Source organism: Lynx canadensis, chromosome A2, assembly GCF_007474595.2.
Source record: "Lynx canadensis isolate LIC74 chromosome A2, mLynCan4.pri.v2, whole genome shotgun sequence".
Classification (NCBI taxonomy): Eukaryota; Metazoa; Chordata; class Mammalia; order Carnivora; family Felidae; genus Lynx; species Lynx canadensis.
The window spans coordinates 134422399-134447404 of record NC_044304.2 but is presented as its reverse complement, the minus strand read 5'-3'; the positions used below and the strand labels follow the sequence as shown (position 1 = coordinate 134447404).

The 25006-nt window shown below is 39.7% G+C and overlaps 1 protein-coding gene across 2 annotated transcripts in view; it reads right to left on the bottom strand.

The window, feature by feature from the left end:
- Positions 1 to 225: 225 nt before the first annotated feature.
- The window catches only part of CAV1 (caveolin 1), a 35442-nt gene continuing 10661 nt past the window's right edge, over positions 226 to 25006 (bottom strand). For both annotated transcript variants that reach the window (XM_030308275.1, XM_030308276.1), the window contains exon 3: positions 226 to 2448. In XM_030308275.1, the coding sequence (XP_030164135.1) occupies positions 2107 to 2448 (342 nt within the window). In that variant the 3' untranslated portion in view covers positions 226 to 2106. The remainder of the gene's footprint in view (positions 2449 to 25006) is intronic.

Sequence of the window (25006 nt, the reverse complement as noted above, 5' to 3'; positions counted from 1 at the left end):
TATTAATTATAACTTTTATCTGAAGTAACTCATGCGTGGTGATGGCCTTAGAACAAATATTCCGCCTAAATTACTTTGCAATAATTGATAAGCAGAAGCCCATTACCTCCCACAAACATACTATAAATATATACACACACTATGTACATGATCACCACACACAGACACAGACATAGACACTGACACATACATGCCTGTTTTGGGGAAAAATAATAATGCTGACCGTCCAACTGTTAAACATTTTTATTGTGGAGGCTTGTAACCTTTATAGGACATGCAAGATAAAAAAGTGTAAAATATATCAGTAAGCATATAAAATTTCAGCAATCTTTTGGACCAGCAATTGATTTGCAAAAGGGACTAGAACAGACATGTCTTGGGATACACAGTTTACAGATTGAATCACAAAGCAATTCCCCAAGTGATTTTCCTCATATAAAGATAAAAATATCTTTACACTTAAAAAGTATGCAGTATACTACATTTTCAGTTATGTACACAGTTTAAAAGTAAAACTATGTCCATGCCAGTGTCTGTTTTAAATGCAAAACTTAAACATAGGTAACAGGTTGATAATTAAAGTGTCAGGAAAACAGAAAAGATGAAAAATAAAATCAAGCAGAGTTCCAATGGGTGCATGAGAATAAAAATATAAGCATATAACTGAAGGTTGAAAATAATGTCCCCAAGAACAGAATCTTAATATGAGCAGGAGGAATAAAAAAGCTTTTAGATGTACCAGGAAGCTTTCTTTATGACTCAGGTTTACAGGTGAAATTCCTCAGTTTGAGTTCAGAAGAATTTGAATTTATTCCAGCAAAATTACTTCAATCGTTTATTACTGCCTCCTCCCCATCTTCTTTCTGAGCAAAGTGATGCTTGGATTAGGTCCAAAGCTCCTGGCAGGGGGAGGGGCTGTGTGTCACAGCATAACAGACGGTTACAAGTGCTTTACTTTGAAGGGGTCACATTTGCAACAAGTCTGACAGTCTCACACAATGGCCTCCATTTTATGAGCCCTTCCCTGGAGGCCCGCTGATCAGCTGAAAAGGGAACACAATGTTCAACCACTAAACCACCCCAGTGATGGATTAGTTTGGAGTCAGGAAAGCGTGATTATTCTTGAAAATAAACGAAGCTGAATAGACATGCTGACCTCATTCAGCTGATGAGAGGCAGGGAAAGTTGGCTTCCACTCCTGCCAGCCCAGAGAGGGCTCAGTCCCACTTGTCCACCTTAATTCGTTTCATGGGGTTGATATGGACCATACTCGATATGGATAAAGATGCTGCGTAATCAGATGCAGACATGAACTTCATCCAACTCTGTTTCTGAAAGTCAGAAACAAGCATGGAGAACTAGGCAATGGATTTTCTAATTTTGGTCTTCAGGGAGGCTGCTGACCTAATGAAAGTTGATTAGTTGGACCCTATTTGAAAAGGAAAATGTGAAGAACAGGAAGGCACTTAGGTCTCATCATCTATATGACAAATATTCAGGCACAGAAAGTATCACAGGTTAAAATTTCAAGAAGTGTAAGGCATTAGTCGCAACATGTGAATGTAGATTATGTTTTCTAACTTGATAAAGATCACTTGATCCGATTGGATCCTTAAAGTGAATGGCAGCAATCTACTAACACTTCAGATTGTGGGGGAAGAGTTTGCTTAAAACCTGCCCACATACCTGTACACTCAATGGGTATAGCCTGTAAATCTTCCCTTACCATAAAATGATCAACATTTTAGAATAGGCACTTGAGGTTGTTCTTTTTTTTTTTCTCCTCAGTTCTTCATATTTCTCTCAAATTACCTTTCAACAATAGGTCCATGTCTCAGCCAATAAAACAATGATCCACATGCAAATAAGAATGTAAGGCAAAAACTTTAAATGGGTTTAAAAAATTGAGACCACCAAAAAAATAGATGAAATAGCTCAGAAGAGACAAATAATAGTTACAAAAACTGAGTGATTTCTTTGTTCTGAACCGAGAAAACTCATTCATATACTGTTGCTATACTAGCAACTTGAAACTTGAAATTGGCACCAAGAAAATTAAAAGGAAAAAAAAAAGAATCAGGTATACTTTTATCCCTGAAGTGTCATTTATATTTCTTTCTGCATACTGATGCGAATATTGCTGAATATTTTGCCAACAGCCTCAAAGAACGGGTCACAGAAGGTGTGGACGTAGATGGAATAGACACGGCTGATGCACTGAATCTCAATCAGGAAACTCTTAATGCACGGTACAACTGCCCAGATGTGCAGGAAAGAAAGAATGGCAAAGTAAATGCCCCAGATAAGCGCCATTGGGATGCCAAAGAGGGCAGACAGCAAGCGGTAAAACCAGTATTTTGTCACAGTGAAGGTGGTGAAGCTGGCCTTCCAGATGCCATCAAAACTGTGTGTTCCTTCTGGTTCTGCAATCACGTCTTCAAAATCAATCTAAAAGGAAGAAGTGACAGAATGTGAGCTATAATACAGGAAAAGAAAAGCAACCACTATTGAGTATCCTAAATAGATATTAGTTTTTATTAACAGGTTCTGTATGAGATGCTCAAAGGCACCCAGAAGCATTAGCATCACTTGGAACCTGTTGGAGAAAACACAGATATTTGGGCCCCACCTAGACCTTATTGCATCTCTGGGGGTGGAATCCAGGAGAACTTTTAACATGTTCTGTAGATATTTCTTTAAAATCCTTGCCTTCAAGTAAAACCTGACAACATGGATAAGTATACAAGGTACACAGTAAACTGTAAATGACATGACCAACACAACCACACACACAGTGTTAAGGAGCTATTGTATAGTCAAATACTGGCTCTTTGAAAACTCAGTTGATAGAATTTCTTCAAATTAGTTCACTATGAGCTATGAGTACTCAAGGGATGGTGGGGCTTGGGCAGGGCTTGGAAATAGGGTATGATTTGGAGAGGAAGAAGGGACCTTGGAAATGGTGTGAGCAAGACCCCAGGAATAAGGAAGGGTGATACAGTGAGTATATAGGCAGACAGACCTGTACACACAGCTAGAAAGACAGGTCGAGGCCAATCTTGATTTTATTTTACCTATAGTGGAGGGTCCATTGAAGATACTGGAGCAGGGAAAGCAGCCATTTATCAAGATGAATTTAACAGCAGTGTGCAGGCTGGAGAAAAGGGACTCAAGGCAGAGAGACTGCTATATCCCAAGTTTGAGATGGTAGGGCCCAAAATGAATAGCCAGGAAAAAGAAGAAAGAAAAGAATGACTTTCAAGGATGTTAAAGGAAGACCCCACAAGATTTGGTTACTTCAAGGTTAGGGAGAGAGAAAAGCCTAAAATGAGCCCTGAGCTTTGAGATTCTGATTTGCCTGCTAGGGGAAACCAACGTGAGATTAACAGCAAGAAGAAAGTTAGAAAGGAAGACAGTTAAAAACATGGTAAGGGAAATACATATTTATTCAAAAATATGTAAAGTTTTGAGTAAAGACAGATGCAAATATCAGTGGTCCACAGCAGTGAATGCTGTGGTAGTCCCTGTTGGTGGCCACTAGGAAGTAATCAAATGAGTTTGCAGTCATATAGCACTTAATAGTAACCAAGTGCTTCTACATGCATCGTCTCCATATGACCTGGGGTTTCAAACCAATCTGAGAAGGTAGGTTGGTATCGCTTTACAAAAGAAGATCCAGAAGTTCACGGAGGGGCGCCTGGGTGGCTCAGTTGGTTAAGCATCTGACTTCGGCTCAGGTCATGATCTCACGGCTCCTGAGTTTGAGCCCCACGTTGGTCTCTGTGCTGACAGCTCAGAGCCTGGAGCCTGCATCAGATTCTGTCTTTGCCTCTCTCTGCCTCTCCCCTGCTTGTGCTCTCTCTATCTCTCTCTCTTTCTCTCTCACTCTTTCTCAAATATAAATAAACATAAAAAAGAAAAAAAAAAAGAAGTTCAGAGACATGGAGGGGGACTTGCTAATGTGATGCACACAGCAATGGTGGGACCAGAATGCAAACTCAACACCTTTCCTAACAGCATTCTCTCCTACAGTACATGTTACCAATGAATTCCCAGGAGCTTTTCTCTTTCTGCAAGGATTTATATAAACTTAACTGAAGTATAGGATTAAAAAAAATTAACAATAGAACAGTAGGACAGAGCCAACTAAACTGCTTGGCAAAGGCAGGTATATGAAGGGATCTAATGTAGTTTGAAATCCAGACAAGTTGATGATTGCCAGCAACAACCCAGGCAAGCTCAGGATTAGGGAATGAGGACTTGGTGACTCTCTGGAGCTTCTCAGTGCCAAGAAGCCACAATTGATTCAACACAATAAAACTTGTTTTGGAAAAAGTACATGATGCTTACCAATAAAGTTTATTTTCTAGAACATTCTGTTTCTTGATCTATTGTCCAATGTCCTAATAATGTAATATGTAAAAATGGTATGTCCGCAATTATGTAAATGAAGTTAAACAGATTTATTCTAATTTTTTCTTCGATTTAGATCTAGACTCAGTAGTTTTTTTTTTTTTTTTCCAACGTTTATTTATTTTTGGGACAGAGAGAGACAGAGCATGAACGGGGGAGGGGCAGAGAGAGAGGGAGACACAGAATCGGAAACAGGCTCCAGGCTCCGAGCCATCAGCCCAGAGCCTGACGCGGGGCTCGAACTCCCGGACCACGAGATCGTGACCTGGCTGAAGTCGGACGCTTAACCGACTGCGCCACCCAGGCGCCCCGATCTAGACTCAGTAGTAAACATTTACTTGTGTTAAAATTTTAAAAGGTCGTATGAAATAGGTAGCAAGTCAGATCAATCTGTGCAATTTACTTAATTGTCTACTGTCAAGTTTTGTTTTGACACTGTATTTTCTAAAGCTGTTAAGAATAAAAGCCTGTGGGGGCTCCTGGGTGGCTCAATTGGTTAAGCGTCTGACTTCGGCTCAGGTCATGATCTCATGATCTCATGGTTCATGGGTTCAAGCCCTGCGTCGGGCTTTGTATTGACAGCTCAGAGCCTGGAGCCTGCTTTGGAATCTGTATCTTCCTCTCTCTCTGCCCCTCCCTCACTCGCACTCTGTCTCTCTCTCAAAAATAAATAAACATTAAAAAATTAAAAAGAAATAAAAGTCTGTGGTTTTTCTTCATCTAACTGCAAGATACCCAATAGTTTTGGTTTTAGAAGGTGACTTTCTTTTGTAAAAGGATTTTGTGAAGTCAAAATTAATACACAAGAGCAGACATTCTTAATATGGGGTTAAAAGATGGGCAGTGGTGGTCCATGAGTGCCCAGAAATGGGAACATACATTTTGAGTGTACAACGGGAGAGGGTACCTCACTTTTATTAAAAAATAAAAACAGTTTACTATCAAAGGAGGGCAGGAAGCACTTTACTAGAGTAGGGTATTCCTACCTCTTCACAGAGCAGACTTGAAGCATGGCTGCCTTGAGATTCTTTTCCTAGGGAAGGGAGAGTTACTAACATTTGTTGACTGGCTATTATGTCAGACACTGTTCTCAGTTTAACTCACATCAACTCCTAATGTATTATTCCCATTTTACAGGAAAAATGCAAGCTTCAGAAATGTTAATAATTTGTCCAGATAGATAAGAGGTAAATTTGAGGTTTGAATCTGGTCTGAAAGATACACTTTCTTCAACATATCACTTTAGAAAAAATATTTTTTGAATCTTCTCCAAGGCAATTGTAGTATTTCATAATTAAAAAGCACATTAACAAAAAATATAAAATTGCTGAATTTTACAGTTCTGGTAACTGTAAGAATTCCCACAGTATGGTCTCTGAGGATGATATTAACAATGATGTTATATACATCATATATACAATTGGTCCTTAGTGAAGATCTATGGACATATGAATGTGGGTAAGATTTCTTGATAATAAATTTATTTTCTAAACCTAACTATAAATTCATTTTTTTCAACAAACATATTGGAAATTCTTAACTGCCAGTGAGCATGATTTATCTGCATGTGAATTTAGAGCTGGTCTCCAGGGGTAGACAGCAACATGACAAAAATAACATGTTATATAAGTATATTCAATTAGTTGCTGCTTTAGTCCTGAAATTTTTAAATGGCTAAAGATTACTAAAAGTATAGCCATTTAGATTCAGCTGAGAAAAAGAAAGCAAGGCAGGTAAAGGAAACACACGGGAGCCAGAAATAAAGCTTAGTTTCTCTCTACTTCCATTTCTACAACAGTAATAATAATAGGTTTTTGTGAGGAGTACATGAGATAATGTACATAAAGTCTTAGTACAGGGATAGAGCATTATAATATAGCAAATGCCCAATAAATAGTAGCATTAAAAAAATTCCTTGCTGTGGTTGGCTAAGCTTTTTAATTGACAGTTATTATTATTATTAAAGCTATCAACCACAAAGCACAAGTGATTCAAAAGAAGTAATTTCCATTTATAATGATCTTCACCACAACCCTCTGAGATGCATGCCATTTTTCCCATTTTACAGATGAGGGTAGTGTGGGAGGTTAAGAAATTACTCAAGGTCACACAAATGTTAAGTGGCAAAGCTGGAACTTGTTCAACTTCCAGTGTAAGCTCTTTCTGCTTATGTGTACCTGGGATTGCAAGTCCCTATACTAGTCTTATTTGCTTAATTTTGACCCAGATAGATATGCTTCTCAAAATATTCACATTTTGATTATTAAAGGAATTATTGTTGATAGTGTTTCCATTTTAAGTTAGGACATCTAGTAACTAGGATGTTTTGCATTTTTGGTACCGATTGCATTTTCTTGGCCTCGCACAGTATGTTCTCACAATCCTGGGCATCCAGCCAAGAACTCTCACTCTAATTGGCAGATAAGGAAACTGAGGCACAGAATTATTAAAATGGGCCAGACATTCTTAAAGTCCCAAGTGAATTAGTGGAAAAGCTGCAATTAGAACTTTAACTTCCCGATTCCCAGGCCTGCGTCTAGTCCTGTGCTCCACACTATATCCCTAGGAATTACATCTGTCTCACCATATCCCTTCTGCATCTACCCCGTCCATATCTCTAGGTCTCCTGTAAGTCTCTCATTACATTCCAAGGCATTGACTTGAAAGCTATCTCCATGTAAGGTTACGAGAAATGTCCTTTAGCAACGTGAAGATGAATGCTTTTGTACATTTATCTAGGGTGACATAAGCAGGAGGGAGTATTTTTTAAAATGTCTTCATTTTGACATGTATTCACAATGCATTGAGCCCCAATAAAGTTCTGCTAGATAATCAGTAATTCCATATAAAGTCCGTTCACAATCCCCATCACTCAAAGCATAATTGCTTCAGCATTTTCATAGATGTTTAGAGCTGAAGGAATCCTAAAAGAAATGGAGTCCCACTTGAGAAATTGACAGCCAAAACTGTCAGATGACTGGATCAAGGATACCTTCCCACTTAATGGCAGACACAGGATTAGAATTCAGGCTTAGGAATTCTCCAGGCTCCTCTGCTACTGTCTGCTATCACTACACATCACTAGTCAATCTAGCTGCTACATTCTGTAGCCAGCAAGACAGCAAGACAGCTAGACTTGCATCTAAACTTAAACATCATCTTGCTTTCAATAGGTCCCGCAGATCTATTGTTGAATGAATGATAGCACCTCTCTCTGACAATCTCCAATGTGTTCACTGTTTACATCCATCATTGGTTAATTTATCCCTCATTAAAACTATCACTCTGAAGTCTCATTTCCTCAGGGACTTACTCCTCTTACATGAGAGTAGCGCTTGCCTAGAGTGGGACTTTATTTGCTCACTTAGGTTTGGAGCAGAAGAGGAATTAGAGATTTGCTTTAAAACAAAAACCAAGATGGGGCGCCTGGGTGGCGCAGTCGGTTAAGCGTCCGACTTCAGCCAGGTCACGATCTCCCGGTCCGTGAGTTCGAGCCCCGCGTCAGGCTCTGGGCTGATGGCTCAGAGCCTGGAGCCTGTTTCCGATTCTGTGTCTCCCTCTCTCTCTGCCCCTCCCCCGTTCATGCTCTGTCTCTCTCTGTCCCAAAAAAAATAAATAAACGTTGAAAAAAAAAATTAAAAAAAAAAAATAAAACAAAAACCAAGAGGTGCAGGTGGCATTTATTTTCTTAAAATGAGATGCCTCAGATGAGCTTGACCTGCACCTCCAAGAACTGATTTTCTGTTATATAATCTATGGAACAAGTTGTCCTTCTGGAAAGAATCATTATGCAGACTTCAGGATCAAAGGCATAAATGTGTTTCAGTGATATTTCTGTGTCTTAATAGATGTTTTATAAGGAATCAACAGTTTATACTACTAGATTTTTATAAATGATATTAAATTCCTTTGTGCAACATTGACTTATGATGCTATAATTTCAGAAACATAAGTCAACAAAAATCTAGCAGCAGGTGTTAAGGAAAACAATCTGTCTTGTGTTTTGATCATACTTGACTAATATAATAAATCTAAAAAGATTTCATCTTGTTAAAAGTATGTCATGGCAATATTTTTTTAAAAAAATTTATATGTACACAGTATTAATAAAATACAGTCATTTTTTTGTCTCAAAAATCTGACATTTTATTTCTGAATAAGGATTTTTTTAAGAAAGAGACTTTAAGTACATTTAAGATTTCATAAGCAATGAAGCTTACATATTGTTTCTATGGGAAAATATCTTTTTAGACTATTAGTGGAAATTACGATTATAAAGAACACATAAATAACAATATACAAGATGTTTACAAAAGACTTGTGTGTTGTCTGCCCAACATCCACAGAATCCTGATTTATTCAGGTACTAGCAATAATTCTTTGATCTCAGAGATAAGACATGGTTGGTTTAGACTTGCCGTGGTAGTGTTAGTCTCCTTGCTGAGAGATTGGTTTAAGGAAAACATGTGGCCCAGTTCTGGATAAGTGGAAGTCTGCTGTGTGGGACTTCCAGGAAAGCTTTATCTTCTTTTTGAAAAGAGAGAGGTGCATGATGTGGCCCTTTCCCCTTTTATCCTGCTTAGAATATGACGTGTTGCCTTAATGTAGGGAAGGCATCTTGTGATGAAGTGACGTGTATATTTTAAAGGCCAAGAGTATAAAAGATGTTGCTTTTGTCATTATCAGCCTATGAAAACAATGCCAATAGCTGTCCGTCTCTAGACTTCTTATGTGACACATATATACACTTATTTTAAGCCACAGCTATTCAGGTTTTCAGTTTCCTATAGCAGAAAACACCCCTAAGTGATACAGTAACTAATAGTCTGTTCTGTTGGTTGACATAGTAGTTGTGTATCTCCACATTTAGAGACCTGAGTTCAATTTCTAACCTCAATGTATCTTTCTAACACTACTAGACTACTCCCAGAATATGTTACTAACCTATATCAGAAAATACTGGCTTTACATTAACATTTAGTTTCAGTAAAGCACAAATAGGATGATAAATTATGAAAGAGACAAATGAACATATTGTGTGATAAATAGCATCTAAGATGGATCCCAATGATTTCTCCTCCCCTACTTCCTGTGTTCATGCCTCATATAATACCCTCCACTTGAGTATGGGCTGGAATTAGTGATTTCGTTCTAAATAATAAAAACATGGCAAGAGTAATGGGGTGCACTTCCAAGATTAGGTTAAAAAAGAGTGTGTCATCTGTCTTGCTTCCTTTCTTACTCTCTTGCTTGCCTACTCTGCTAGAAGCCAGATGCCAGGTGTGAGTTGCCCTATGGAGAGGCCTATGTGGAAGGAAATGAAGGAGGATGATAGCCAACAATCATTGAGCGACTGAGGCCTGTAGTCCAACAGCCTGGGAGAAATTGAATCCTGCTATCAGCCATGTGAGTGAGCTTGGAAGTGGGTCCTCTCCCAGCTGAACCTTGAGGTAACTTCAGCCCTGATAACCTGGATTGCAGCTTGTTAGAGACCCTGAGCCAGAACCACTAAACTAAGTCACACTTGGGACTCCTGATGCACTGCAAGATAATAAATGTTTGTTGTTTTAGGCCACTGAATTTTGGGGTAATGTTATGCCACCCTGGATAACTAAAACAATTCCAAAACAAACCACCTTTATTTTGATTATCATTCCTTATTTTATATTTTATTTTTCTTTTCTATTAATTCAATTCTCCATACTTACAGAAAATTATAGGTGTGTCTGAGTGGTTCAGTTAGTTAAGCGTACAACTTTGGCTCAGGTCATAATCTTGCAGTTTGTGGGTTTGAGCCCCACATCGGAGTCTGTGCTGACAGCGCAGAGCCTGGACCCTGCTTCAGATTGTGTCTCCTTTTCTCTGCCCCTCCCCCATTCATGCTCTGTCCCTCTCTCTCTCTCTCAAAAATAAATAAGCATTAAAAAAATGAAATTACATACAACATATGTATATAAACATACTAGAATTCAGTCTTGGGGAAAAATTCAGGAATATATGAAAAGGAAAGAGCATTTTCAACTTTCTTCAATGTATGTCAAACAGCATGTTAGAAAAGTTTTAGGCTATTTATGGTTCCATCATTCATTTACCTAAAGTGGGTTGGATTTATAACCAAATAGGCACCAAAGACTAAGAGCCAGCTTCATCTACTCCATCTAGAAAGTCCATCACCAAATCTGGAGATATGTCTATATCTATCTATCTATCTATCTATCTATCTATCTATCTATCTATCTATATTTTAAGTAGGCTTCATGCCCTGTATGGAGCCCAACATTGAGATTGAACTGACAACCATGAGATAAAGACCTGAGCTGAGATCAAGAGTCAGATGCTTAACTGACTCAGCCACCTAGGTGCCCATGGACTCTTATATTTAATACTTGTGAGTGAACTACTCAGGGATCCCCAATTCCAAGGAGTTCTTAGCAGGGGCCATGTAGCAAAGGAATCAATCAACTGGAGGAGAGTGCTTCTTTAAAAGGCGCTCAGGTCCCATTTCATTCTCAAATCAGATTCTCTCCTGTGGGGCCTGCGGAGTCTGATTTTTAACAAGCTTTCTCTTCTTTTCTCATGCAAAAGACTAAACCAGAGTTATGCCCTGCCCCTTTGGATTTAGTGATAGCTCCTTTTTGTTCATGCTACTCTTTCCCCTCCATGCCGTGAAGTCCTAGTTTGCTTTCTGCTTCTCTTTGGGAGCTCCTGCTGGATGGCACATGGAAGTCAGTGGATAATGAATGGAAATGCTCTTTGAAAGCTTTTCCTAATTTAATCCTATAAATATGTATTATTGGACAAGGATGAATGACTTATTTATTATGAAAAACACTCTAACTGGCAATAGAAATCCTGATTTATTTTCATGATGCTAAACCCAGTATAAACAAAAGTACATTTAAAAAATCAAATACGTACTTCTAAAATCCAAACGTATGTACCAAACCCAGTCACACAGAAAGTAGGTTTAGACTGATTGCAATCTCACTTCACTGTTCTCATGTATATTTCCAACATGTTGAGCAGCCTTTGAAGTTGATGGAATACATGTGCATGAATGTGTGGGTGTAGAGAGGGTTGAGGACTAGCACAATTAAATGTTACCAGAATGTAGGAACTTTGCCCTAATGCCCATGTGTTTTCTCAGGGGCAAGGGCAAATACCCATGTGTTCACTGGGCCAAACTGGCACCACTGAGGGAAAAGGCTACAGTGTTCTTGCAGCCTCAACTGAAAATAGGCAGCCTGGGTTCTGTTAATGCCTGTGATTACTTGGATTCCCAGAGAGTCCACACACAGCCCTAAGAAAAATGTAAATCTGGGGTGGAACACTGATGTATTTTGAGCTGCCTTGGGGTGGTAGGTACTAGGCAACTTGACCTTACAGAAAACAAAGGATTGCCTCCTGGAGAGGGAAGGAGAGGGTTGCATTATTAATCGCGGTTTCAAGCTGGAAGATGGTAAGGGGGGTATTTACCTACTTCTGTGAACAAGAGGAGATGGTGTGGGTGCAGGGGGAGGAATTTGGAGGAGATCTGCAGTCCCTGACCTGGGCCTCCAGTTGGGACCTTTGGGTCTCTCCCTTTGGACTGACCTCCCCCTTGTTGCTTTCCAGACACTGGAGAGGCCTCAGAATAATGACATTTCACATGAGTGCCCTATTTCACTCATCTGCTTCCATTCAAAAAGTTGTGAAATTCTAGGTTATCTTTATAATAAGAATGGAAAAAAATCTTTTATATTCCCACTAAGAAGAGGTCATTTAACTAATAAGTGACTGGACCAAACCAGGACTTAAGGGAGGTCTGTGTCTGTTGCATTCAGCTTGGTATCTTCCATGATACCTAGTAGTACTATGCACCCACAATTATCAAATAAACATTTCTTCAGTAAGTATACTATTTTAAAGCAGTTATAAATGTCCATCGAAAGGATGTAGGCATATATAACGTTTCACTAACCATCATATTATCTCCTATGAATTCTCTACCTGATATCACAAGTGCGCTTTTATTTATCTATTGTTTTGGTATCTCATTTTGTTCAAAATGATGTTCTTATTTACCACAACCCTATATTGCCATGACCATTTTGATCAAAATGAAGTGGTTATCATTTAGGTGACTTGGGCACCATGGAAAGGGGCAATCCAAGCTCTGAAGTCTTCATCTTTAAGGAAAAATGATTTAGAAAATGTTGATTAAAACATATTTTTGCTTGGTTGGGTTTTGTCCCAATGATCTGAATAACTACAATTATGTAAACATGGCCCAAATGCAGGGGGTGTGCACTGAAGTATGGTGAGGAGGCATCACCAAGAGAAAGCAAAGGTGGAAACAGGAATAGCAGCTAGGCCCAGCCCTGCAGGGGACCAGCAGAGCACCCCAGTGGGGAATGGATAGTGAGGGAGTGAATTTGTTCTTTTCCCAATGAATTCCTGTTGCATATATGTGTGTTTGTGTGTCCCCAGTTCAGGAAAGGAGGCCTACAACTAATTTGTACTTCAGAATGCATTTAAGGGACTCTGTTTACTTTCTTAGCAGGAATGTAGGAAAATATACAGAGAAAGGCAGAGTATTAGGGTGGCAGAATCAGTTGACCCTTGAATAACCTAGGTTTGAACTATTGGGTCCACTTACCCAGATTTTTTTGGGTAAACACAGTACCACACTATAAATGTGTTTTCTGTATGATTTTCTTGATAACATTTTCTATTTCTCTAGCTTACTTTATTTTAAGAATATGGTACATAATACATATTACAATCAACATGTGTTAATTATTCCTGTTATCAGTAAAGCTTCCGGTCAACAGTAGGCTATTGGGGGGAGTCAAAAGTTATATACGGATTTTCAGGGGCACCTGGGTGGCTCAGTCAGTTAAGCATCTGACTCTTGGTTTTGACTCAGGTCATGATCTCAATGCCTGCATCAAGCTCTGCATTGACAGCATGGAGCCTGCTTGGGATTCTTTCTCCCTCACTCTCTGCTCCTCACCTGCTCTAGCACATGCTCTCTCTCTCTCTCTCTCTCTCTCTCTCTCTCTCTCTCAATCTCTCTCTCTGTCTTTCAAAATAAGTAAACTTTAAAAAAGTTATATATGGATTTTTGACCGCACAGGGTGTGGGCACTGTTAGCCCCCATGTTGTTCAAGGGTCAACTGTATATTCTGAGGCAGCAGACTTTTACAGAGGCCTTGGAATAGCAATAACTTACATTATATAGCACTATATGCCTCTGGGTTCATATCACATCCTGTATGTGAGGAGCTAGCTGCAAGGCAGGAGTTATTTTCCCTATTTTACAGACTATGAGACTGAGCCTCAGGGAGGTTGTAATCATTGACTGGATCAAATACAAGACTTTTCTCTCAGGATCCTCACTCAATTCATCATACCATTCTCCTCAGCCCCACATCAAAATTCTCATTTTGTTTATGCAATACTGCTCATTCAAGTGGAGTCACATAGGAATTTCTGAGTCCACATGTCTGGTTACTCTCCCTTCCCTATACCCATGCTTCCCATCCAAACTGATACAGAATGCTTCTCTGACTCAGCAAATCGCCATTTTCACCAGGACAGGGCATCTGATCCAAGCCAGAGGATGTGGCTGTCCTTCTGCTGTCAAACCTCCATGCTAAGTGAGGTTACCCTCACTCCCCAGCAACCAAGCTCCTTTATACCCAGGACCCTTGGGTCATTTGACTAACCACTGGTCACCAGGGTCCCCATTGTCTTGTCATCTCTCTCTGGCTTTTCCATGTTTACCATAAGATGGTATCTTATTCCATTCCTGTAGGGCCAGTTGTTGTCCAACATTAGTACACTCAAGAAGTTTCTGGGTGATGTTTGTTAAAATGCAGATGCCTGGGCCCTGAGATCCTAGATTGGTGGGTTTGAGGGTAGGGTCCAGGTATCTGTACTCCCTCTCCTATTTTAATGCAAAGGGTCTGGGGAAAATACTTTGAGAAACAAAAGCTGCCTTAGGCTTCATTCCCTACTTCATTCCCTACCTGAGTGTCTGAGAAATCTGACAGTTCTGAGTGGGCATGATAATAGATTATTTACTGTGTTGCTCCCTACTTTTGAGAGGCAATATTGTCCCCTTCCCTGGTTCATAGCATGAAAGCTAGGTTTGAATCTCAACTCTGCTATGTTATCTTACATAAGCTCTAAGCCAATCTCTCTTAGTTTCTCATCTGTAAATTGGAGGTCAAATAGTACTTACTTCATAGGATTGTTCTGTGTACTAAACGACTTAACTTATGCAAAATGTTTGGGACAGTGCCTGGGGGCAATGGTCAGTGCTACATCAGGAGCTTCTGGTCCAAGAATCCCAACCAGGAGAAGTGGGGAAATGTCAGGGATTTCAGTAACAGTGTTGGGAGAATGGAGGAGATATTTTGGAAAAGGAGAACTCTTGGCATTCCTGAAATCGTTTCAGGCAGGTGAGTGCTTATTTTGCATCCTGCCATTATGCAAACAAGAAGGATTAAGTCATCTCTATCAAAGTGCATCACTCATCTCTATCAAGTGCATCAGCCTTCTGGAGTTTATTATAAACATGAGGCACACAGCAACCAAATATATCCTGGGGAAGATGATGCCCCAGCTGACTGAGCTCCTGGATTTGTCAGAAGGTGGCACCAACACCAAGTAATGGGACTCCCTTTGCTTTGGATTAATTCCTTTTTGCCTTCTTCTTTTTCAGTCATTTGAAGGTAACCAACAGGTTTCTCCATCTTTTGCTCTTCTTAGGAGGAAGTAAGAATTACCCTAGGGTTTGTATTACACTTTAAAATTTTAAGTTAAATTTCTCTGTTCTGATAACAAAAATATACATTCCTAGTTTGCATCTTGTTATGCATTGAATTGTGTCCTCCTCAAAAAGACATGTTGAAATCCTAATCCTTAGTACCTCAGAATGTGACCATATTTGGAGACAAGGTCTTGCAGATGTAATTAGGATGAAGTCATACTGGAGTAGGGTGGGCCCTTCATCCAATATGGCTGGCATCCTTATAAGAAGATGGTAATGAGAAGACAAACAGGGAGAAGGCCATGTGATTGGAGTTATGCAGCTGCAAGCCAAAGAATGCCAAACATTGCCAGCAAATCACCAGAAACTAGGAAGAGACAAGGGATTCCCATACAGGTTTCAGGAGGAACATGGCCCTGGTGACATCTTGATTTTGGACATCTAGCCTCCAGAACCATGAGACTATAAACTTCTATTGCTTTAAGCCACTCTGTGTGGGATTGTTGTTAAGATAACCCTAAGAAATGAATATACATTCCTTTCAAATTCCTGAAAACTATCCTCCATGATGATTTCCAGGTTCCAAAGCATTTTCATGCTTCCTGGAGTAGGTTGCCCACCCTCTTTTTCTGGGGATCCCAAATAGAAATGTAAAACTATATTTAGTGTACCTGAGACGAGCTGGCTCTGAACCTTCTTTAGGAACCTGAACCATCTCTTCTGTCAACATGGCCTCACATATTATTTATGATCACAAAAAGTGCTTAGTTGCAGATGGTTCAGTACAAAGCAGACTGCATATCTTTTGATTCCTTATTTAAATCTTCAGTCTTCTTTTTTTTTTTTAACGTTTATTTACTTTTGAGACAGAGAGAGACAGAGCATGAATGGGGGGAGGGGCAGAGAGAGAGGGAGACACAGAATTGGAAGTAGGCTCCAGGCTCTGAGCCATCAGCCCAGAGCCCAACGCGGGGCTGGAACTCACGGACCGCAAGATCGTGACCTGAGCCGAAGTCGGACGCTCAACCGACTGAGCCACCCAGGCGCCCCTAAATCTTCAGTCTTCTGATATCGATTTGGTGGCACTTGCTGATGTTGAGTGTCACCAAACAAGTGATATGGAACAAGTGAACAGAGTAAAAATAGGCCATGTAAGGGCTAGTGATAGGAGAATTGACTGAAGCAGTGAACTTGAACAGGAAGGAGTGGTGCCTTCGGGGATTCTTGTTTGTCATCCTTGAGGAGAAATAACTTCAGCCCTTGGAAGTATTGGAAGTTCTCTTAATAGAAAAGTCCTGCATTGCTTAATGCATGGAAATCTTATTCTACCTCCAAACAGCATTTATAAGAATTCATCTAGAGGCCTCACTTGCTCACGAAATTCTGTGTTTACACTTGGGAGTTTGTTATTCTTTAAACTTTGGGGTGTGTCATGGGACAAATATGAATGATTACCACACTAAAGAAAATAAAAGCTCTTTCCATTCTAACAAAGACACAAGAAACGGAAATGTCTTCACCATTTTCAAACTACCGATTGGTCTGCATAGACATTTGTTTGAACCAGAGCATTTCCAACCCTCTTAACTTCTTTTCAGTTTCTACAATTCACTTCCTGATGGTGGGAGTTATTTCCTACCATTCAGTTAAGTCAACTAGGGTTACTAATAGCATTCATCTTACCTCACTGCTGGAATATTTTCCCCTCCAGTGCTTAGAGTCTGTTTATTAAACAAATAGAAAATTAATGAAATAAATCTCTGCAGGTTTGAACATTGCTAGGCAAGTAAGGAAAAGGATCTAAACTAGAGTTCTTGTCAGGTCTAAGCAAGGATAATCACAGCCATTATGTGGTTCTCAAGACACAGACCTTAACTTCTACCACAAGGTTTCTCCATCTGAGCACTGTTGGCATTTTGGGCTGGATAATTCTTTGTTGTGGGGTGAAAGTAGGGGTACTGTCCTGTGCACTGTAGAATGATTATCAGTATCCCTATCCTCCACCCAATAGATGCCAGTGTACCCCCTAAACTGTGACAATTGAAAATAACTCCAGACACTGCCAAATATCCCTTAGGAGGGAGAGCAAAATTATTCCTGGTTGAAAACTACTGCTCTAGAAAATCATAATTTGATATGATGAGCTAGGACCTGAACTTTAGAAATATTTATAGCCTAGAATGCTTGTATATTTATTGCAGGCACTTTTGGTTTATAGTACTATGGCCTTATGAATTGATTGATTGATTGATTGATTCATTCATTCATTCATTTGTTCAGTATTTATGAAACACCTACTTTTGAGGATGGAATAAGTGAAACAAAGAAACATAGCTGGTTATGAGTCATTGAAAAGGGGGCAGTGCAAATAAAATAGAGATGACCTCTGGCTGCTCAAGCTTATTCAGGAATCATTACCAAAGAGGGGTGATGTCCTTCTGTGGTGCACCACCTTATTATTAAGGTGACAGAGGAATTTTCTTTCTTGCTCCTCCCCAAATCAGTAATAATTTGAATTTAGACTGGAATTTTGAGTAATTTCTTTCAGGACAATGACCCGAGTCCTTCCCTGTTTTAGGGCCTTCCTACCTCCTGTTAGTTTTGCTTGGAACTCTCCTTCCATCACTCTTCACCTGGCTAGCTTGGAGTTTTCATGTATTAATCTAAATGTTCTTTCTTCAAAGACTTGTTTCTGGTCCCCACCCCTTTTCTCACCTGGATGTTTTATCATCCAGCCTTTCTGACACTTATTTAATGGTTTGATTGAGTGAGTGTGTGTTTGAGAAAGAGAGAGGGAGAGAGGGTAAGAGCTTGAGAGAGATTATTTCTGCTACTAGACTATAACCTCCCTGAAATATAGTTTGGTGTGTGTATGTGCGCGCGTGTGCACGCACACATGCGCGTGTGTGGGAGGGAAGGAGAGAGAGAGAGAGAGCACAAGCAGGGCAGAGGGAGAGGGAGGGGGAGAGAGAGAGAGAGAGAGAGAGAGAGAGAGAGAGAGAGAATCTTAAGCAGATTTCATGCCCAGAGTAGAGCCTGACTCAGGGCTCTGTCTTAGGACTGTGAGATCATGACCTGAGCTGAAATCAAGAGTCAGACACTTGACTAAGCCACTCAGGCTCTCACCTCCCTGGAATATATTAGGTACTAAATTAATATTTGCTGAATAAATGAATGAATTAGTTAATGCTGCCATTTGCTTAGCTATATTTCTCTCTCTTCTATTTACAAGAGCACCAACCTGATAAAATGTCCTTTAGGAAAGAAGTTCTGAATATGTTATTATCCCATCCAAGGGTTAGTAATTGCATTTATTGATCGCATTAAGTTATTCTAACACAGTCTTAGTAATTTTCGTGAAAGAGTGATCAAAGGTGATTAATAACAGCAAACTCAGATTAATTCAATTTTTGCTTCTCATGAAATTTGGGTTCAAACCTATGGATTTAGACATAGCTTTGCTTAGGGAGTTGATTAGTTCCTGAAGAAGGTTCAGGTGGTCTGAATTCATGTTTAGCTTTGGCATCGTACAGGTTGGGTGCTAAGTGATAGGATTAAAATCATACAGGGCCCTAAATTTGAAACTTTATATGGATCAGAGAGAAATAAATTATAGCTGGCTAATGGGAAAATCTGACTCAAAGTAATAGTGCTTCTGCTGCATAGCTCTTAGTCACCTGATTCTATTGCTCTCAGATGGGCTGTTAAAAGAACTTCAGAAATGTGGCCACATGGGCTAGGTGAATTTGACAACTGTCAGCACTCAGAAAGTCTGAGCATTTTTTATTTAGTCAGACTTTTTTAAGACCATTGCTCTAAAGTCGTAAGTAAGGGTGTAATCTGTTAAGTGAATGAAGAGGAATAAACTGGTTACAAAAAAGATTACTGAAAGTTTGTAATCTACTTTGGAACTGATTTTCTGGTCTATCTTGGGACACAAGCAGACAGTTTTGAGGCAAGGACAATAAAAGGGAAGACCACAGTTCTGAGCACAGATGAGAAGGGAAAATGAACTCCAGCTCCTCATCTCTTTAGTACCAAATATTTATTGGTAGTTTATTCAGCATGTCATCTGTCGTTAGCTCAGTACTTCAAAGATGATTTAACTGAATCCCACAGCCTGAATATTAAGAATGAGAATGACGATTGATAAAATCTAGGAAGAAAGTAATAAAAGTAGTATTGATGAGGAGTCTTCCACCATTCTCTCTGAATGGACTTCATATACCTTTACAGGCTTCCACTCTTATGAATACTGGTCAACCGGATCATAGAATTTTAGAAATGAAAGCAACTTAGGGACCATCTAGTCTCTTATTGATTGCTATAGGTGAAGAAACTGCTGTCCAGAGGGTCCAAGTGACCTTTCTAAGCCTCAACGCAACACTTGAGGTCAGTGTCCAAGAAAGGGTAGAATTCAGACTTTTTCTGAGGCTCAGTTTCCCCATCTGCTCTGAGGAGGAATTGGCATCAGTAAAGCACTTCTCTCTTCTCTGTGCCAGGCACTAGAGAAACGACAGAGACCTGCCTGTTGCTAGGTCCAGTGAAGCTTCCTGTGGCCTCTGTACCAGTAGAAGAAAATTCAGTGCATGTTGTTAGCTCCATTCTTAGTATGCCTGAGCCGTGAACCATGTAGAAAAAGGGGAATGGGGATGACACTGTAACCAGATGATATTCCTCTTGGGGAGAATAGAAAGAATGAGCAAAAGAAAAGGGAAACAACAGGACTGGATTACATAAGTGACACGAGATTTATCCCACATACAAAGTCTGTCTTATACAGTTGCTATACTACAGTTCCAGAAAGTATTTTTTGTAATAGGAATTTGAGAGACAATATCATACTCCAATAAAAATGCTAAGGGTTCCCCAAAATGAAGACCCTGAGAAGGAATAATTTCCCCATGGTGGCCCTTATGGTCCTGAAAGTTTAATAATGGCACATAATTTTATTATTAAGAAATTCAGACTCTAAACCAGACTCAAATCTGGCTGTACATTAGCCTAACCTGGAAAGCTTTCAGAAAAACAAAAAACAACACTAAGAAAAAAAAAAAAACAAATAACAATACATAGGCCTGGGCCCCATCATAAATTAGTTCAGTTAGAATTTCTGGGGATGGGATACAACAGTATTTTGAGATGTTCCCCCGATGATTTATGCCTAAATCATGTGGTCTAAAGTCACAAAACAGCCACCCCTTTGCAGAAGCCATACTGTCTAGTGAGTTTAAATCACAATAGGGGTTTATACAAACTGTGAAATTGTTTGAATATGTAATGTGTAGGTGGGAGTGGATGGGCAGGCTTGCCATAGAGATAATATTTCATACTGACCTTTTGGTACATACAATGCATGCATTTTTCAGTGTTCTACTTTCAGATGTTTACCACATGCATTCCCAACCACTGTTTAAAACAATGCCGTACCAACTCCTCTTTGCCCTCAAACAAACCAGGTATCCTGCTGGAATAGAGGAAAAGTGCTCATATGTATGCCAGTGCTTAATTATGAGACTGTGTGTCAATGCTGTTATACATCTATTTGTAATTGCAGAGGTAGAGGAATTTGAGCAGTTACATAGCAGTTACATAGACAAGTTACATAGACAAGTAAGGAATTTAACACACAACTATTATAAAACAACCTCTGTGACACATTCCTGGGATTAACCCCTCTTATTACTTGAAATTTCTTCTCCCAAGAAACCTAACACTTTTTTTTTTAAGTGTACATCCCTTCCTCCCTTTTCCTTGTCCTGAATGGTGATTGTGTCTGAGCAGTATTTTTCTTGTAAGTCTCATAATAACCTGGCAATACCTAAAGGCAGCTGTCATTCCATGTTCCCTTCCAACTCTTCTAAAAAATTGTCCAGACAAAGCAGTCCCTTCTCAGCCATACCTGGAGGTTTCTCTTCATCCCTTATCTCCTTCCTTTTGCTCTTCTGTGGGATCTTTCTAGCATCTCTACCTCTCTCATAAGATCAAAACAGAACGCATTTTTAATAAGTCTGACAAATAGCAAATGAAGTAGAGAATCTTGTAGGTGACATTTCTTCTGATTGCATTGTCCATTTGATTCCATCTATTATACTTCCTTTAAAGTATCATTATATTACTGAGATGTTTAGTGTTTATGAACAACTGGTAGACTAGCTTGCATCCCCTATTGTCCAAGGGGAATGGAGCATTGTGGATTCATTTAAGGGCACATTTACAATAGTGATTATCACCCTGGAGATCTTGGTCCCTTATAGACTGTGGAATTATAACAAGGGGTTTCCATATCCATTATGCTCACCAAGCATCTTGGTTTTCCACATCAAATTTCCACAGAAATGACAACCTTTTCCTGGTATTTTCTTATTTTTTATAAATTTACCTTATTTTTTATAAATTTTTATAGAATTTTTATAAATTGTTTCCTACTTAATATCTATACGTTTTATTTCTAGTCATTTATCATTATCTCACTTTGTATAGGCCTTTACCTTAATAGGGCCATAAATATAGGCCCTATATTTATGGGCTACTTATAATTTGTCACAACCACTTTGATGTTATTTTTATCACAGATATTAACAAGGTCATTGTAATTGGTGTCATTTGTAAGTTGTGAGTCCTCTTGTTCATTCCAGTCATTGATAAAATATTAAATATGCTAGGTAGGGCTGTGGTCTTGGCTGTATGTTAGATACCAGTCACACCTAAAATTCTCATTACACATCATCACCCTTTTTTTGATGGCTACTTTCTAGTCCTATCTATTCTTAACTAAATAAGATCCTGATCTCCTATACTTAGCTTGTTGATAGGGAAACTGGAGTCAAACCAAAAAGTCTTACTTTTATACATATTGCAGTAAATCCACTTCCTCTCACAGGAGATGAGAGAAAGGATGGAAAAGGAGCTAACTTCTTTTCATTTGGGACAGACATCAACAATGAAATGAATGATGTCTGATCCGTTCTAGAGACATCTATATGTATTGGTCCATTTTTCTTCTCCTCCTTCTCTTTCTTCTCTTTCTCCTCCTTCTCCTTCTTAAACCCGAGACCTATGAGAGAGGACTTCTGAGGTACAAAGAAACTTCTATGCTGTTGGAATAGTGGATTAATGGTTACCACCTACCAGTTAGTAAAATCTCAGAGCTCTATGTACTTAAGATCTAGAAGTAATAAAGCCAAAGAGAAGGAAAAAGAAGCTTGGGTTTCTCAAAGCTTTTGGCTCCTTCAGGTGTGGAAGGTTTGAATTTTTCTTCAGAGCTGTCTCCTGACTTAGTCATTCCTCTGATGTTTGCCATTGTCCAGAGGCATATGGGTGGTCTGACAGGGAATTCTTACCCCCTTCTTTGTAAGGGATTTCTCATGTGTCCCAATATCCAACTGTCAGTCTTCTGGCCCCAGTGGGCAACGTCAAACATCAATAATGGCATCTCTTGGCATTCTGGGAATTTGCCTGCCCTACGTTCCAGAAACTTAGGAGATTATCCTTATCCCCCAGGCCCTGGGAGACCATCCAGGTGCCATAGCCTGCTTACTGAAGGCTCAGGAGAGATGCATTTGTGTCCTCCTCAAACTGGAGACAAAAATAAAATTTTTAATAATAAACATATACACAGAACATGTTTTCTCTTTACTTTAGTAAATAGAGTTGATATTTTTGGATTTCTTTATTATCTGGATATGTTTTTTTTTAGAAGGTTTAAAATGTGGCTGCCATAGAGAAAGGGGAAAAGGAAGACACTCAATTATGTAATCCTGTTGTCCTTTCACTTGCAGGAGACATTCAGTTACTTAAAGAAGAATTTCAGCAGACAACTTGACATCCATTTTCTGATGGAAGACTCAGTGTGGGGCCCTGGGGTGGGTACTGGGCAGCCACAGTTCTGGGGCCACCAGGGGGTCACTGTCCAGCTCTGAAGGACTCAGGCATGCAGTGGAAAGGGAAGGTGGGGAGGACATGGGGATAGAGAAGCAGAATACTTAGAAGGCTTTGATGTATACCAAAATAGAGATAAAAACAAAATGTGGTGGAAATGAAGAAAAGAGATAACCAATTCCTATGACATTGGTCAGCAAAAGCTAACAGAGGCGCCCATGTCTCAGATGTGCCCTGGCAGAAGGCTGTGGTTCTGTCAGGAAGACTCTGGTGTGGAAGGACTCAGGACATGCTTTGTGCCTGGTTTGGAGTGCATGCTTCTTAAATATTTGTTAAATGGCCTTTCTAAGGGAGTACATTATCTGAGAATGACTCTCATTCTCACTTCTATAACTACAGTAATGGAGGTGTTTACTTAAAATAGTTTGGTGAAATGGTGATTATTAACTATTTTGGGCAATTTCTCTCCCTATTAAAAAGCATGGTGCTCAGGATCAAGTAAGGAAGAGATCTGTTGACCTAACCAAAATAATTGGTGATCTACAATGAATGCAATTCCATTTCCTTGACATATTTTGGTATACCCATTTCCAGCTATATTTTATTAATGCTAATCATATAGAAAAGGCCAACAGTGAGCCATGATTGATAAAACATTCCCATTGTTCTTCTGAGAGATTAATGGTGCCTTGTAAAATGCCTTATTAAGTCTGTTCCTTACTTCTGGCATTTGTTTTTGAGAACAAATACATAATTACTAGGGAGGAAGTCTCAGAGAAACTACTTTCAGGATTAAAGAGGCATTTCTCCTACTCGCATAAAACTAAGGTTTTTCTCAACTGTTTTCTGTTTTCACAACGTTTTACTGTAACAGCACAAATGTCTAGAAAATTGAATAGGCAAATTGAGAGCCTTAAATAAAGCTGTTAAATTGAAAGTGCCTGTCAGGACGTGCCTCATTCTCTCACATCTGCTCCTCCTCTCCACACATCCAGGTCAACCTGGGCAATCAGGATGCTTTAAAGACCCAAGTGATTGAGCACAAGCCAGCACTGCATCTTGTCTGGTTCTGGGCATGTATTACTCTTTAGTCACTGAGACCACATCCCCACTTTGTACCCCAATTCTGGTCTTTGGGACTTGACCCTCCCTGTCTTATTGGGAACTCACCCAGCATCTAGATTTCTTGAGGTCTGGGGTCTTACATTAGTCTTCACATTGGTCCTTTTCCCTCCTTCCCCAACCCACCTGCCAGCATCTAGAGTCTGACCTTAGGACTACAGGCCTGTCACTCCCAACTCAGAGGACTTCTGGAATCCCCCTTGCCAAATGCTGTCCACCTACTCTGAGAACACAGTCATCTCTTTCTGCACTGTCGTGACATGACTGTCTGCTTGGACTATGATCTATTGCTGGAGAGAGAGAGAGAGGCACTGGATGGAGTACAATGGTTAAGAACCTGAGCTCTAGAATCTCACTGTCTAGGTTCAAACTCTGACTCAACCACTTCTTACCTATGTAATTCTGAGTAAATGAATAAGCCTGAGCTTCCTTATCTGCAAAGGGAATATAATGGTGATAATAATAATAGTCCCTACCTCAAAGGGTCATTGGAGGAGTAAGTAATCTGTGCCACTGAGCTAGCGTGTAGGAATGTTGGCAGAAGCATCCCATCTCCTGTTTGACTCTTGCCTGCACATCTGGCACCCTTTGGATGGCCCCACTGCTTGAATTTAGCCCTTTTTATTAGTAAAGGCCATATCTCATCAGTTCGCTTCCTGGCCTAATAATGCCTTGGTGGATTGCTGTGGCTTATAAAGGGACAAATGCCTTGGCTGGGCACAGAAGACCCTGCTGATCTGGGTATTGGTTGTGTCCCTTGCTTTCACCCCACTGACCGTGTCATCAGACATGGCAGCATTGTGCAAAGAAACAAATGGACGTGGGGCTACT